This window comes from Rhinatrema bivittatum, chromosome 3 (assembly GCF_901001135.1).
Source record: "Rhinatrema bivittatum chromosome 3, aRhiBiv1.1, whole genome shotgun sequence".
Lineage (NCBI taxonomy): Eukaryota > Metazoa > Chordata > Amphibia > Gymnophiona > Rhinatrematidae > Rhinatrema > Rhinatrema bivittatum.
This window is the reverse complement of record NC_042617.1, coordinates 191,983,513-191,998,293: the sequence shown is the minus strand read 5'-3', so window position 1 is coordinate 191,998,293 and position 14,781 is coordinate 191,983,513. Positions and strand designations below refer to the sequence as shown.

At 42.7% G+C, this 14,781-nt stretch overlaps 1 protein-coding gene across 4 annotated transcripts in view; it reads left to right on the top strand.

Moving 5' to 3' along the window:
* STXBP5 (syntaxin binding protein 5) overlaps positions 1 to 14,781 on the top strand; it is a 1,098,992-nt gene that overhangs the window by 831,048 nt on the left and 253,163 nt on the right. For all 4 annotated transcript variants that reach the window (XM_029594044.1, XM_029594043.1, XM_029594042.1 and 1 more), the window contains exon 19: positions 5,475 to 5,540. In XM_029594044.1, the coding sequence (XP_029449904.1) occupies positions 5,475 to 5,540 (66 nt within the window). The remainder of the gene's footprint in view (positions 1 to 5,474; positions 5,541 to 14,781) is intronic.

Below are 14,781 nucleotides of genomic sequence, written 5' to 3'. Positions count from 1 at the left end.
GTTTGTTGGGTACCATTGATTAATTTGACAGATTCATGCCACACATAAGACACTGTGGTTTGGGATTGTCTTCTTTTCCGGTCCATGTAAAGCCACATTTTAAATACTCCTGACTTTATTTATGATAATGTATGTCGCCTGTTTTTGATTTGATATCTGTGACATCAGCACTGTTGCTCTCATCCAGTGAAACTGCACTATACATGCTCGGTTTTTTGAGTCTGGCTTTTTTTTTAAATTAGAAATGTATCCATGGTTGAAGTTATAAAATCTATAAGAATGTAAAAAAGTAATAACAGAAATAAAGGAAGAAATTAAATATTCACTCAGAAGCAAAGTATGCATTGATTCACAAGTATCTACTACTACAGAAACATTGATCTGAGTAAAGTTCCATGCTTTTTTTTCCAAGTTTACCTCCCTGTTCGATGTAACCGCATTCCTACATGCATGTTAATGTTATAATGTAAACTGAATTGATATGTAACATTGCTACATGAATTTCGGTATATAAAAATGTTAAATAAATAAATAAAATAAAATGCTGTGTTCAGCCCCTTCCACACGCAGAACACAGATAGAGCCTCACCAAATACAAACTAAAGTAACCATAAATTTAATGTTTTTGTTGTACTGCATACAGTCTAGCTTCTTGCGTTTTCCAGTTCAGATTTTGTCTGCACACTTCTGATTATACATTCCTCATTTATCAAACAAAATCAAGAAGTATAAAGCAATAATTGCAAAACTATACAAACAAATGTTTCAAAACAGCTGATGAATAGAATATCCAGTAATTATAAACTCATTTAAAAATTCTCCAAACACCAATAAAATATTTCAAAACTGCAAACACATCACATAATTCCCAATAATAAAAACCAGTCAAAGAAAACAAACTCTAAGAAAGCCACTCGTATAAATATTAGAAATTCTCCAAATACCAATAAACTATTTCAAAACAGCAGACACATCACATAATACCCAGTAGTTAAAACAGCAGTCAGTCAAGAAAAATAACTTTAAGAAAGCCACCTTTACTTACCCTCTCCAGCAAATCTCCTACTCCTCTCCCTTGCAGGCCAGTAGATCACACCAGAAGCAGCAGTAACTGCTGAAGCTTGATCCTCACAATCTTTAGCCATAGGGCCTAAATCAGGTCCTTTCCTCAACCTTGGAGGGGTAGGAAAAGTTGAAAATCACCACACCACTCAGGGTTGTAATTTATCCATGATGCTTATTCTTCTCTACCTCCTCAGGGGTGGGAAGCAATTTGAACATGATTGTCTGTTCTCTGTGGCTCAATGCAACCTGCTGCCTGAGATGAGATGCCCCCCCCCCCTCACCCCCTTGAAACTCAAGGCCAATAAAATACATGACCACTCTCTCTCATACACACCATTCACCTCCCCCCCCACCACTCACCACTCTCTCTCTCTCATACAATACCATTCATCTTCCCCCCCCTCGACCACTCTCTCTCTCTCTCTCTCTCATACATACCATTCATCTCCCTCTGAACGGTCTGTCTCTCACACACACACAGTCACCACCCAACAAATCTCTCACACACACACCAGTCACCCGCCCAACCAATCTCTCACACCAGTCACCCTGACCAGTCTCTTACACACCATTCACCTCCAATTCAGTCTGTCTTTCACACACCAATCACCTCCACCCAACCAGTTACACTAGTCACCCCCAAGTCTCTCTCGCTCATACTCACTCACACACCAGTCACCTCCCTGACCAGTTTTGCTCTCTCTCATGCAGACACCTGTCATCACCTCCCCCGCTTATTCCCATCCCCACCCCAGATCTCCCTCTTACCTTAGCCCCTATCCTATCCACCAGTGTTCATTTCAGATTGGAAGATTGATTCCCAGCGTGTTCCCTCCTCTCCAGTTTTCCCCTGCCTCAGATTGTTTCTTAAACTATCAATGCCACTTGCACAGTGTTGTATAATCAAAAAATAATCAAAAAGGGAACCAAACGGTTCACTCACTGTGAAACTTCATGTCTTTGTTATGCCAAATTGTTAGAACTTGTAAGGTATTTTTGTTGTTTAATACTGTTCAATAAACCTACATGCCAAGTGGAAATCCCTTTATTCAATATTATAGAAGTTTTTTATAAAATATTTTTGTGAGGGGTTGGAGAGGTCTCATATAACCGTGTAGGCAACCCTGCCTTTTTCAAGCATATTATAATCATAGACCACCAACCTCCTCCATTTTTTATGTGAATCTATGTATGAATTTGTGTTATTAAAACTTCAATAATCTTCTTCCATGTTCAGTTATATGATGACATCCAGAAGGTATCTCTTAAAGAGATTAATTAACGGAATTCCCTGATATTTCCAATTACCACGGCACCACCACTCATACTCTGTTGGGTGTGATCTTATGGATTACTTTCTTTATGTAGAGAACTCACTCTTTTTTGTATTGTATATCACACCTCCCAGATTACAAATGTCCCAACATGTACATGTTTCGGACGATACACGTCCTTCCTCAGGGGATGTTTCGGCGGGTGATGTCTAACCCGCTATTGAAAATAAAAATTGAAAATAAAAATTGAAAATTACTTCCCTTAATTCTGTTGACATCTGGATCGGATATCGGTAAAGGCACCTAACTGATGGAGTAGACAACTTGAAAGACTTGGCGGGAGATCGCGTCGAGGAAGGAAAGTGATTTAAAAACCGAGACGTCTCCATACAGATTTAAGGGAAGTAATTTTCAATTTTTATTTTCAATAGCAGGTTAACCATCACCCGCCGGAACATCCCCTGAGGAAGGATGTGTATCCTCCGAAACAATTACATGTTGGGACATTTATAATCTGGGAGGTGTGATATACAATACAAAAAAGAGTGAGTTCTCTACAAAAAGAAAGTAATCCATAAGATCACACCCAACAGAGTATGAGTGGTGGTGTCGTGGTATTTGGAAATATCAGGGAATACCGTTAATTAATCTCTAAGAGATACCTTCCGGATGTCATCATGTAACTTTGAACATGGAAGAAGATTATTGAAGTTTTAAAAACACAAACTCACACATAGATTCACATAAAAAACGGAGGAGGTTAGTGGTCTATGATTATAATATGCTTGAAAAAGGCAGGGTTGCCTACACAGTTATGAGACCTCTCCAACCCCTCACAAAAAAACTTTTATAAAAAACTTCTATAATATTGAATAAAGGGATTTCCACTTGGCGTGTAGGTTTATTGAACAGTATTAAACAACAAAAATACCTTACAAGTTATAACAATTTGGCATAACAACGACATGAAGTTTCACAGTGAGTGAACCGTTTGGCTCCCTTTTTGATTATTTTCAGATTGTTTCTTAGCCAGGCATGGGGAGGAGCCAGTGTCAGAGGCTTGAGCTTTTGTCCCTGCAGCACTACCACCAAAAAGGGGCTTTCTCAATGTCTTTCACTCCCCCATCCCTGGCCTGGTACAAGCACTGAAATGCTGTTTCCAAGCTCACCTCTTTCTTAGGATCCTTGCTTCCTCTCCCCTGCTTCTTAGGTAGGATCCCCAGCTCCAGTTTTATATGCTGTTTGAACCTCATGGCTATCTCATCTCATCATGGGGACAGCTCCCCCCCTTTCCCCCGCAAACCCTGGCAATTCTTGGGTATGTAGCATAGTTACCAAACCAAACTTCCTGGCATTCTGATGTCGGCAGTCGGGCAGGCAGCACTCACTCAGCAGTGGGGACCAGGATGGGGGCAGGCAGCAAAGAAAGCAGGCTGTGCCTCCCATGGCTCATTACTACATTCTCAGCATGTCTGGGGAGGCCCTGAGGCGTTGTGCAATGTCGGCCACAGGGCTTCTTTCTCCCAGACCCTCCCCAGAACGCTGTGTGTGTCGCAAGCGAGCCACAGTGGCACAGCCTATTAGTCTTGCCACCTGCTGCGAAGACCAGGACAGCGGCATTGGTGCCAGGAAGGAGGAGCTTCTGCCCAGGGCAGCTTCGAGACAGCTCGCTTTACTGACCATGACACGGTCACTCTGGGCTGCTATCCTCCCTGTCTCCAGGGTGAACAGGAGGAGCAAGCGGCTGGATTCTGATTCCCCGGTTCCATGCAGTCCTGATGCTCAGAAAACCAGGACAGGCAGGCACTGAACTGAAGCCAAATGGCTGCTTGGTGCAAAACTGCCTCGGCCATTATGTGCAATCAAAATCACTACAGTCCAGAAAGCAAAGCACGCGCAAAGAACAGTATGTTTTCCTGGGCAGTGTATCAGAGGAGGAGCTCACAATCGTCCTGCACGGGCGGAGAAAATTGGGAGTGGTAAACTTTCAGTGGCCGTGACACACTTCCTTGTGCTTTGTCACGACACACCGGTTGAGAACTGCTGATCTATACTACTCCCTAATTTAGGAAAGAGGACTTCAGGCCAGGGCTACATATGTTTTGGTGATTGTGTAAGAAACCACTGTTACTGCCAGAGTCCAAGGGACTAGAAGGTGCTTTGGTGTATGTGTATATGTGGACATACCTGCATTTAAAGAAAAAAAAATATTGTAGAGGTTTTTCTTCTTTATGCCTCTGATTCAAACCATCCTTGAGATATATGCCACAAATGATTATATCTATTTAAATAACCCGGTGGTACTTTTGTCTGAGGATGTTTCTTTGTCATGCATCTGTCTTGTCAATACAAAATGTAGAATATGCACAATATCAATTTTTTTTTTTTAAGTTTTAGTAAACTTGGCACAAGGAAGGTAAATTTATAACTTCTCATGTAGGACTGAAGTTCACATGTAGAGTATATGTAGACTTCAGCTTGAATTTTCCAAGCAGATTTAGCGTTTTGAAAATTAGGTGTACATGGAACCCTGCACGGCATGTGTGCACATTTATAGCTGCCCAGGAGAAGATGTAAATGTGTACGTGCACATTTTTGAAAATAAAAAGTATGCGTATACATAGTTTCCCTGCCCCAAATTTGCCCTGAAGGACACCTCTTTCAAGTATGCCTAAAAGTACGTGCAAATTCACTTCCATGTTTACTTCCATGCACACAACTCCCAGGGCAGTTTTCAAAAAGCCTATTTACATACTTAAAACCATGTTTTACTTGCATTCATGCATGCTTTTGACAATCAGGCCCCAAAACAAATTATGTGGAAGTGTAAAAAGTACAACTTTGAGTTAATGAAATTCATTCATGGGCAGGAAGAAAACAGAACCATAATGTTGACATTTATTTTTCTGGAAGAGACCTTGGTTTCCCTCAAGTGGAAGAAAACAGAAAAGCTCAAAGGGCCTTTATATTGTCAAATAGGGTTGACCTGAAACATATTGAGACTTTGCAAACCCTTTTTTATGTTGCATCTTATAATATATTCCTTACATATGTTCCTATGAGTGTATGTTTACTTTACCTGTGCTGTAGCGGTTTTGATTGTGCTGACTATTAGATTTACTTTCTTGTATCCAGCAGGTCTTTGTGACATCAGTGAAAACACTACAGCATCAGAGGATCGCTGCAAGTCACCCACATCAGGTAATTGCAGAATTTCATATATTTAAAAACATTCCATCCCATAGAACTTTAAGATTACCTATGTTATCTACTATAGCTGTTTTACAGAACAGGTCCATGGGGACTTTCTGTACCTTTTCTGAAGGGAGGGGGGAGAGTTTATGCATATTACAAGTCCTCAACAAAAATCCAGAGGCTTACAGTTTTGTTTGACTGGAAATGTAAAGGTAATATCCTCTGTGGGTATGAATCATGAAGGGTCAGGTACAGGCTTTCCAAGGTTTGCGCTTCAGTGAATAGAAAGAATTACCGGGCTACACTTGTCACTGACTGTTGTTCGCCCACGCTTCTTCAGGCTTTCCATTCAGTATCATTATTTGATAAGCTTATGGGAGTGCATGCGCCCTCTTCAATAGTAAAACGAGAATGCATCGCGTCTACCCCTGTGCATTCTCTTTTTCAATTGGAAAATTCTCTTGAGATTAAAAAGTACATAGAGTTACTTGAAATTGGAGTTGCCAAGGGATGTCAATGGAGACTCTTTTTTTTTCTTTTCGATTTCTTTTTGGAAGGCCTAGAGGAGGTACGAATACAAAAGTACATTTTCTATGAGGATGGTACATCCTGTTGTTCCTAGTAGTACTGCACCCACTTTAATCTGTCAGCCCTGCCTGTGTTACACTAATTCACTGCTTCTGTATTGCAGCCTTCAAAATATAATATAATAAAAATATAATATAATTTGTTTTACAGCTGACAGCCTGCCATTGTAGGCCAGGGGGAACTGAATGGACCAAGTGGTCGTTATGTGCTGACATAACTATGTTACTGTATTAATATATTATAGCGTCATCAGAAATATTTATTTATTTATTTATTATTTTTATATACCGACATTCATCTCAATTGAGACATCACACCGGTTTACATTCAGGTACTGTAGGTATTTCTCTATCCCCAGAGGGCTTACTATCTATTAAGTTTTTGTACCTGAGGCAATGGAGGGTAAAGTGACTTGCCCAAGGTCACAAGGAGCGACAGCGGGACTTGAACCTTGGTCTCCTGGTTCATAGTCCACTGCTCTAACCACTAGGCTATTCTTCTTCCCCTAATAAGGCTAGCTTAAAATAAGTGTTTAAGCGTTAACCCAAAAACAGCCGTAGCCCAGATTTGTATTTTTTTCCTGCGTGTACTTCCCTACTTTTCACCTCAGCTACCCTCACCACCACCACTGTTTGTTTCCGCTCCCTGCCTGCCATACATTTTATGTGCTTTTCTTCTCTTGGAGCTGTACATTGGTAGAGACCCAGGGTTAGTACCTGCCAGTCCTGTGGTTGCTCCATTCCGACACACACTTTCTAACCGGGAGGCCCCAAGGGAACAGGGATGGAGCCTTCACCAGGAAGGTACTCTGTTTCCCCATGCTGTTCACTTCTGTTGCTGGTACAGGGGAGTGGAGGAAAGAGGAAAAGCAGATTAATACAGGTAAGATGGAAGGAGGAGAGAAAATGGGATCAGTAGGGCATGGAGAGGGACGAGAGAGGAAGAAAAGCAAATTCTCTCGGGGTTTGGGGTAGTGGGGGAAGAATGAGAAGGAACAGTGAGGCCGCTGCAGTTGGAGAGAGAGAATGGGGAGGAGGAAGAGTGGGGCTATTACAAGAGGAGGATGGAAGAAAGGGAATTACCCAGCTCTTTCATATTTACGTCCCTGGCATTTTTCATTTTGACAGCATTGCCTGTAAAAACAAGACACTTTTTTTTTTTTTTTGTTAAGCAAAAGTATGACATTTATTCTTTCTGAAGACATCTTACCCATGTGTCTTACAAAATGGGAAGCTCCCAAAGATGACTTTCACAGAGGAGCAACAAGAGTCTTCTGTGCTCTCTGTATATTGGTTTTGTTTAACCTAGGAATTTGGTTGCTGTTCACATCCAGGTTTTTGAAAACTGTTCGCTGTCATTCAAGCTATTGTGCCTTCTGGATGGAAAACAGTTTAAAATATTCATTTCTAACATTATTCCATTAACATTTAATATAGCACCATTCAGTACTACATATGATGTCTTTATCAAAGGGTTGTACCATTCTAATTCTCCTTAGCCCCTCAAGTGCTGAAGGGGAAGTTATAGGCCAAAAGCATAATCTTAATAAATTATTCTAATTTCCTCATTTTACATCCACACAATTTAATCCTGAAGCATCCCTTTGTAACCATGTTTTAATCACTTGCCATGGGGTTAATGTCCATTAATCTGCAGACTCGGCAAATGGTTTGCACATACTTTGGAGGCAAGAGGTTCAGACAAGGCATATAGTAGTTACCTTGTCTATGGGCATGGGTCCCATCCTTGCTGCAAGAGTCCAGTTTGTTCAAGTTCACTGTAAGGCCTCAGTGTATATGATATATGGTAAATACGTGGACTGTGGTTATTGGGACATGAATTATTCATTCAGAGAGGTTATTTTCTAGTTAAACTCTAGTGTATTAGCAGAATGAGCTGAACATCATATTTGGGGTTTGGAAGGAAATTTTCTTTTTTCATTTCTAATCAATTAGTTACAAATGCCTATTGGATTTTTTTCACCATCTCTTGGATACTATATTGAGAGAGCTATTTACCAGTCAAAAGAATGTTGAATTTTATGAACACTCGGGCTACTTTCAGCTTAAAACAAATATGTAACTAAATTCTATGCATGTCAGTAAGTACCCTGGATTTTCCAATCCTTCCTAAATTTCATGTCGTGGTTTGATGGAAGAGAAGCTCATCAGATCATATTAATGACTACAAGCATTGCAGATTCTGTCCTTGCATGGGTCCCACTCTTTCCCCCTTCCCTCCCTCCTATAATTTTTAAATGACTTGGACCTAGCTCGACCCACACTTAACTGTAGTGCTATGACATTGGGGTAGCATTAGACCATTTCAGTTTTTAAACCTGAGGGGCAAAGTTGGGCTTTTTGACATAAGAAATACATTGGGACTAGAACCCAGGGTAGATAGAGTAGTCTTTCTACTTGTTCTCTTCCGGAAAGAGCAATACTTTGACAAACGTGGCAGTTTCCAAGTGTTTTTCGCATAAACAATCAGGAGGGTGCATAGTATGGTCCAGTCCAAGAACAACTTAATAAATTAACAGGGCTGAGCAGAAGAGAATATGTTTACAGATTTATTGCATTGCATTTTAACTATTTTGTGGGGTCTTATATACTTGACTGTGTTGATGCTTCTGTAGAGTTGTTGGTATATACTATACAAATGAATTTGAAAAAAATGAGAAAATGACAAGCTGAAAACTAGGGATGAACAAGTGAGTTCAGATTCAATTTGAACCTTTCCTTTGTAAAATGGTATGCTGGGGGGAAAGAGAGAGGTAGTCCAGTATATCTTGTAATAATCTGAGCTACAGCCCTCTGTATCAAGATGGATCAGATTTAATTCAAGCAGTCTTATTCTACTTCACTATAGTCTAAGCCATCATTTCCCACCCAGTGTGCCATGGCTGCAGTCTTTATTTTGCCTTTCCCTTTCGGCCTGGAGGATGTTCTCCCACCAGCAGGGGGTACCAGTGTTTATCAGCAGCTGCTCCTGCTTTCTCTTTGCTGGCTCTCTGCAGTGGAAACTGCAGGGGGCTCAGTAGGCTTGTGAGACTTGCTGGCCCCATGCAGTTCAGATTGCAGAGGGAAGCTAGCAAAGGTGGAAGAAACAGCACTGGGCAAACCTGCTCCTAGACTTCTGCTGTTCAAGATTTGGGGGTGGGGTGGGGGAAAGGGACAGCTGAATGTGGCACCGGGTGTGGGGGAGAGAGAAAGAAAGTTGATGTCAGGTGATAGGGGAGAGGTAAGATGATGCTTTAGAGATGAGGAAGAGAAGTGGAGGAAGAGGGAAAGACAGTGCCAGGGAGTGAAGTTGAGGGAAGATGATGCCAGGCATTGGAAGGGAAGTGAAGGTGATAAGGGGTGAGAGAGATGGAAGATTATCATAATGATGTAGGTGGAGGAGAGGAGTGGAGATACAGGGAAGTTGATGCCAGGGGGGTGAGGGAGAGGGGAAGATGATGATGCCAGAAAGTGAGGGGAAAGGGCAGGGGATGGAGGGAAAGGGATGAGGTGATTGGCATGGGGTGGTTAGAGAGGGAAGTTGATGACAGGGGTGGAGAGAGAAGGATGGTGATGATGCCAAGGGCTGAAGGCAGAGGGAAGTTGATGACAATGTCAGGGGTTGAGGCAGAGGGAAGGTGGTGATGCCGGGTGGAGGAGAGAGAGATGGAGGGAAAGAGAAGGTGATGGGTAGAGGGGGAAAATCATGATAGCAGGGGAGGTGCAGAAGATAGGGAGGGATAGAGAAGGTGATGATTCCAAGGATTGAGAGAGAGAAGGGTAGAGGGGAAAGGGAAGGTGGTGGTGGTGATGATACCAGGGGTGAGGAGATCAGCGGGAATGTGATGATGATGCCGGGGGTGGGGGAGAGAGATAGAAGGAAAGGGATGATGCCGGGATAAGAAGATGGAGAGAGAGAGAGAGGATGATAATTCCAGGAGGTGGGGGGAGGGGTGGAGGCAGAGGGAAGGTGATGAGTATGGGGGGTTGGGTAGAAGGAGAGGGATGGTTATGATGAGGAGAGGGAAAGTGGTGATGATGCCATGGAGGTGGGGGAGAGAATGAGGGTTAGAGAAAATAATGATGCCAGGGGGTAATGGAGAGGGAAGGGAAGATGATGATGCCAGGGGAGAAAGTGATAATGTCCATGGAATGGGGGGGGGGGGGCAAGAAAAGAGAAGTGGTGTAACAAAGTGAATCCTGAGCTGGGTGTGCTGGGAAGCACTGGTCTAAGCCAGGGGTTCTCAACCCAGTCCTCCAGCATGCCTAACTAGTCAGGTTTTCAGGATATCCACAATGAATATGCATGAAATAGATTTGTATACGATGAAGGCATGCATGCAAATCTACCTCATGCATATTCATTGTGGATAGCCTGAAAACACCTGATTGACTAGATGTGTCCCAAGGACTGGGTTGAGAACATTTTACTCTGATTGTCTTTTATTTATTTGGGGTTTTATTTTTTTTGTTTGGGGTTTTATTTTTTTTTTTTGCTCGCCTTGAGATTCTGAATGTGGGCCACATGTGAATCTGATACACACTGCATTTAAGGACTAGAAGACTAATACAAAAAAGCCAGATGTAGAGTGGTAAGAATGTCAAAATCACAAAAAAAAACCTTTCTGCCTTTTCCTTATTCACTTGAAAAATTGTGTAAGCAGAGCTGATTTAGTTGAAAAATCCAAGCAAACGCTAGGTGGCTCAGAATATATGTGGATTATAAAATCCATCGCAAGTATTTTTTTTTGTATATATTTGTTTATTTGTCACACTTATATGGTGCGAGAATTCAAAAGAGCTTATGAGAATCTAAACCTGGCTGCCATAATCTATAGGATTTTAAAAAAAATGCTCTTGCCCACTTGCCTTGGCAGCGTGCATTTTCTAAGCTGGGAGCAGGAATGAGAGAAATATCTTCAGGCTGGGAGTTTGGGGAGACACAAAAGCATCCTTGAGGATCCGGGAATGGAGGGAGTGAGAAGGGATGGGGAAGGGTTAAAGGAGGTGAGCGGGCTGCACCGTAATGGGGGTGTGCACTCACCATGTACTCCCGTCACCGTCCCTTCAAAAAAAAAAAAAAAAATTATTGGGAGGAAAGAAGGGGGGTTGGCAGAAGGCGAGAATATATTACAAGTACATTTTATCCCTGGGGAGTAAATCCTGTACGAATTTGAGTCCCTGCTAATCTAAACTGGATTTAAGCCAGGCATTGGCTAGTTCTGTTCTTCATGCAACCTGATCAACAGAAATTTCTCACAGAAATTTACAAAGTATTCTGCTGGGAAGTTAACTTAGATTGAGAAATGCCTTTTCTCTAAGTCAATCTCCTATGTTGTCATTAAGATAGCTTTAATAGTCTCAGACAGAAAATTGATGTATATGAAGAAAAAAGCAGAGAAGTACCGTATAAATTCCTACCCTTTGATGCTGGCTTCCATGTCTATGTATTTTAAATTTTCACCAGATAGTGTGCAGTAAGTTCAGGAGCCATTACCATTACATTAGTACATTATCTCTATTTCGATTGTATTATGATTTGCCCATTTAGAATTTTGTTTTACAAGCAAACTTCAAAACAAATATGTAAAAATGTATTGCATAGCAAATCTTCATTTTCTTATTTGATGTCTCAAATTGTGTGAATAGACACATGGAAAGATAGGAATATGTGCATACAACATACAGCAGATATACATTAAGCAATTTTGTTGCACACTGAAATGGCTTCAATAACTGGGCTGTATATACATTTAATGTGCATTCTGGAGTGCATCATTGCATTTATAAAACGGCTGTGATCTGAGCTGCTAGATTTAAAAAAAAATCAAACAGTTTTGTATATATGAACTAGAGAGAGAAATCCCTTCATTATGGCAGAATCCAAATCTGCTTATATTTAAGATGAAGGATATTTTCTTCCTCTGATACAGTGTAAAAAAAAAAAAAATTAAAAACGTGCCAACTAGGAAATACTTTAGTATTATGATCAAAGTTGTTCTGCTGCTGCTGTGGTAGCTTCTGCTGTTTTCTGGACCACAAGTTTAAAAACAAAATAAAAAGGAAAAGCTAACAAGCAAATCTGTGCTGCATCGTACTTATAAATGTATATAAACACTGATTGTATTGATGCTTGGGAAGCCAAGTCAAGACTAGTAACAAATACCTCTTCTGCAGCACATAGCATTTCCTGGATTCAAGCAAGAAGAGTCAAACAGAAAATGAATTGTTTGCATCCTACAAATGGATATAGCACTGAAGCTTGTCGTGACTTTCCAGAAGAAATACAAATTAATAATTTACGTTGAGAATTTTTGAATTCTTCAGTGGGTTTTGCCTGTTTGTGTAGGGTACCTGTGAGTATATTGTATCTGTGTCTCCAGAAAAATCAGCAGATCTCTCTGAAATATTTCCAAAGATCAGAAGCATACATTGTGAAGCTCCTGCAAGCTATAGTTTACAGAGGCAGCAAAGATTTGGAGCAATAGCTTTCACCATCATGTTGTATTTTAATTTGTCGGCAGTGAAGAGAAAAAGCAAAAATAATTCTCCATAGTGTGACTAGAGAGGCTGAAGCAGAATGCCAGCATGGAAGCATTTTTAGAAGCTGTTAAAAATAATTTTAAGAAAAAATGTTATGTATGCTTCTGCTGTAGGGAAATAATAACATGAGGCCAAACATGAAATTGGTTGGCTAACCAAGGTGACAGATTTGTGTTTAATTTTTCTGAATTTGTGATGCAGTGCTAGTAGATAACATTAGAGCCAGGCATTATGGAACTGTAATGAGCATTATGGTAGTGGACCAATCACACTGATCAGTATCTGCTTACCATTTTATAAAAGTGTAACGATTGGGGAGATCACGTGACCTGCCGGCGGGAGAGGATGTGATCCCCCGTCGCTGCGCTCAGGCCTCTACCCTTGGCCCTCATCCCTCGCCATCCGCTGCTTGTAAACATCGTGCCTGGCCTGGCTCTTTCTGGCTGGAAAGCGGCGCTGCTGAAAAACCCTAGATGGCGACGCGGGGAGGCAAAAAGGAAAAGGAAAAGGACCGAGAAAAGCCGCGCATGGCAGACAGCAGCCCGGAGTTGCCTGGGGGGACACCGGAACACAGCTCGCCCGTGCCTGCCGCAACGGCGGAGCTAACTGCGGCGGTTCTTGCGGCCCTTACCCCGGAGTTTAATAAAATCTCAGAGCAGCTGAAGGAGATCGGTGCGGGGATGGCCGCGATGGATCGCCGCTTCGCAGAGCTGGAAACGCGAGTTTCGAGTAACCAAGATGGCCTCCACGCGGCTGCTGAGGATATCACGGCCCTGAAAGCTGAACTGGGTAAGCAAGCCCTCCGCATAGACGACCTCGAGAATCGCTCCCGCCGGGCAAATATTCGCCTCGTGGGGTTGCCGGAAAGCCTGCCTGACTACCAATTGCCTGCCTTTCTCGAGGGATGGCTTCCTCAAGTATTGCAATTATCGGGGCTGTCGGGGCCCCTCCGGGTGGAGCGGGCTCATCGCCTGGGGCCCAGGCGGGAGGGCCAGGCCAAGCCCCGCGTGGTAATTGCTAAAATCCTAAATTACTCTCACAAGGCAGCCATTATCAAAGCCTTTCAACAAGGGACTAAACCCAGCTATGAAAATCAGCCCATTCTGATTTTTCAGGACTTCTCCCAGGCAGTGTCTCAGCAGCGCAGGGCTCTGGCGCCGTACTGTTCACAGCTCTTTAAAAGGGGCATTCGTGCACTCTTGGTTTATCCGGCTAAAATGAGGATCCAAACTGACCAGGGGGTGCGCTGGTTTACTGAGGTGGCAGCAGTTCAGCAATATATTCAATCCCTGCCCACTCCAGCAGCCTCGGTGACCTGACGGAAGGCGCGGTGGTAGTGGACACTACTCTTGTTTGAATATGTTGCCACGTTTCATGTTCCCCGGCGGACCTCAGTGGAGTTATTGGTAACCCCGGGTTCAGTGTTGGGTGTTTACCTTCCAGGGCGGCCCTGGACCCCTCCTGCTGTACCCAAGGCATTCCCAGGCGACTACGTTTAACATCTGACTATCCCAGGCTAAGAGTGGACTGTTTTGGACCCGCTTGCCCATGGTGGGAGAGGGGAGGCCCTCAGGCCGGCTGTTGTTTCTGAGTTCCAAGCCTGTTCAGCGAGCTGCACTTCACAAATGGCAAAGTGTGGTGCCCACCTAAAGACTGGCACGGACTACTTTCTAAAATGACTGTTCTGGTTTTTCTGAAAGTTTAAATGTGTTTGGTTATTTTGGATGGTTGCAGAATGTTTGGTGGGGATGGCTGGGGATGGGGGGGAGGGGGGGGCAGAGCCTAAGGTTAGTGTGATCTTCCCCTACTATCATTAGGATGGTGGGCCTGGGGATATTGGTTAAAGGATTTGTGTGGGGTGGGGGTTGGAGGGGTGGGGTAGGGATAAAGGGGAGGGGATTGGGGGAAGAGACCACTTTTCGGTTCCACGGGGGAACCTATGTTAAGTTTCCATTGCTCTCAATTACAGATATGAGGGGGACGCTTTGCTGGGAGGCGTGTTCCCTCACACAAATGAATCTGTTGTGTATTTTTCATCACCTTTGTACTGACGATCCAGGACCATAAGTTGTTTTCATTACTTTTCTTGGAATGTAGGAGGTATAAATTCTCCCATT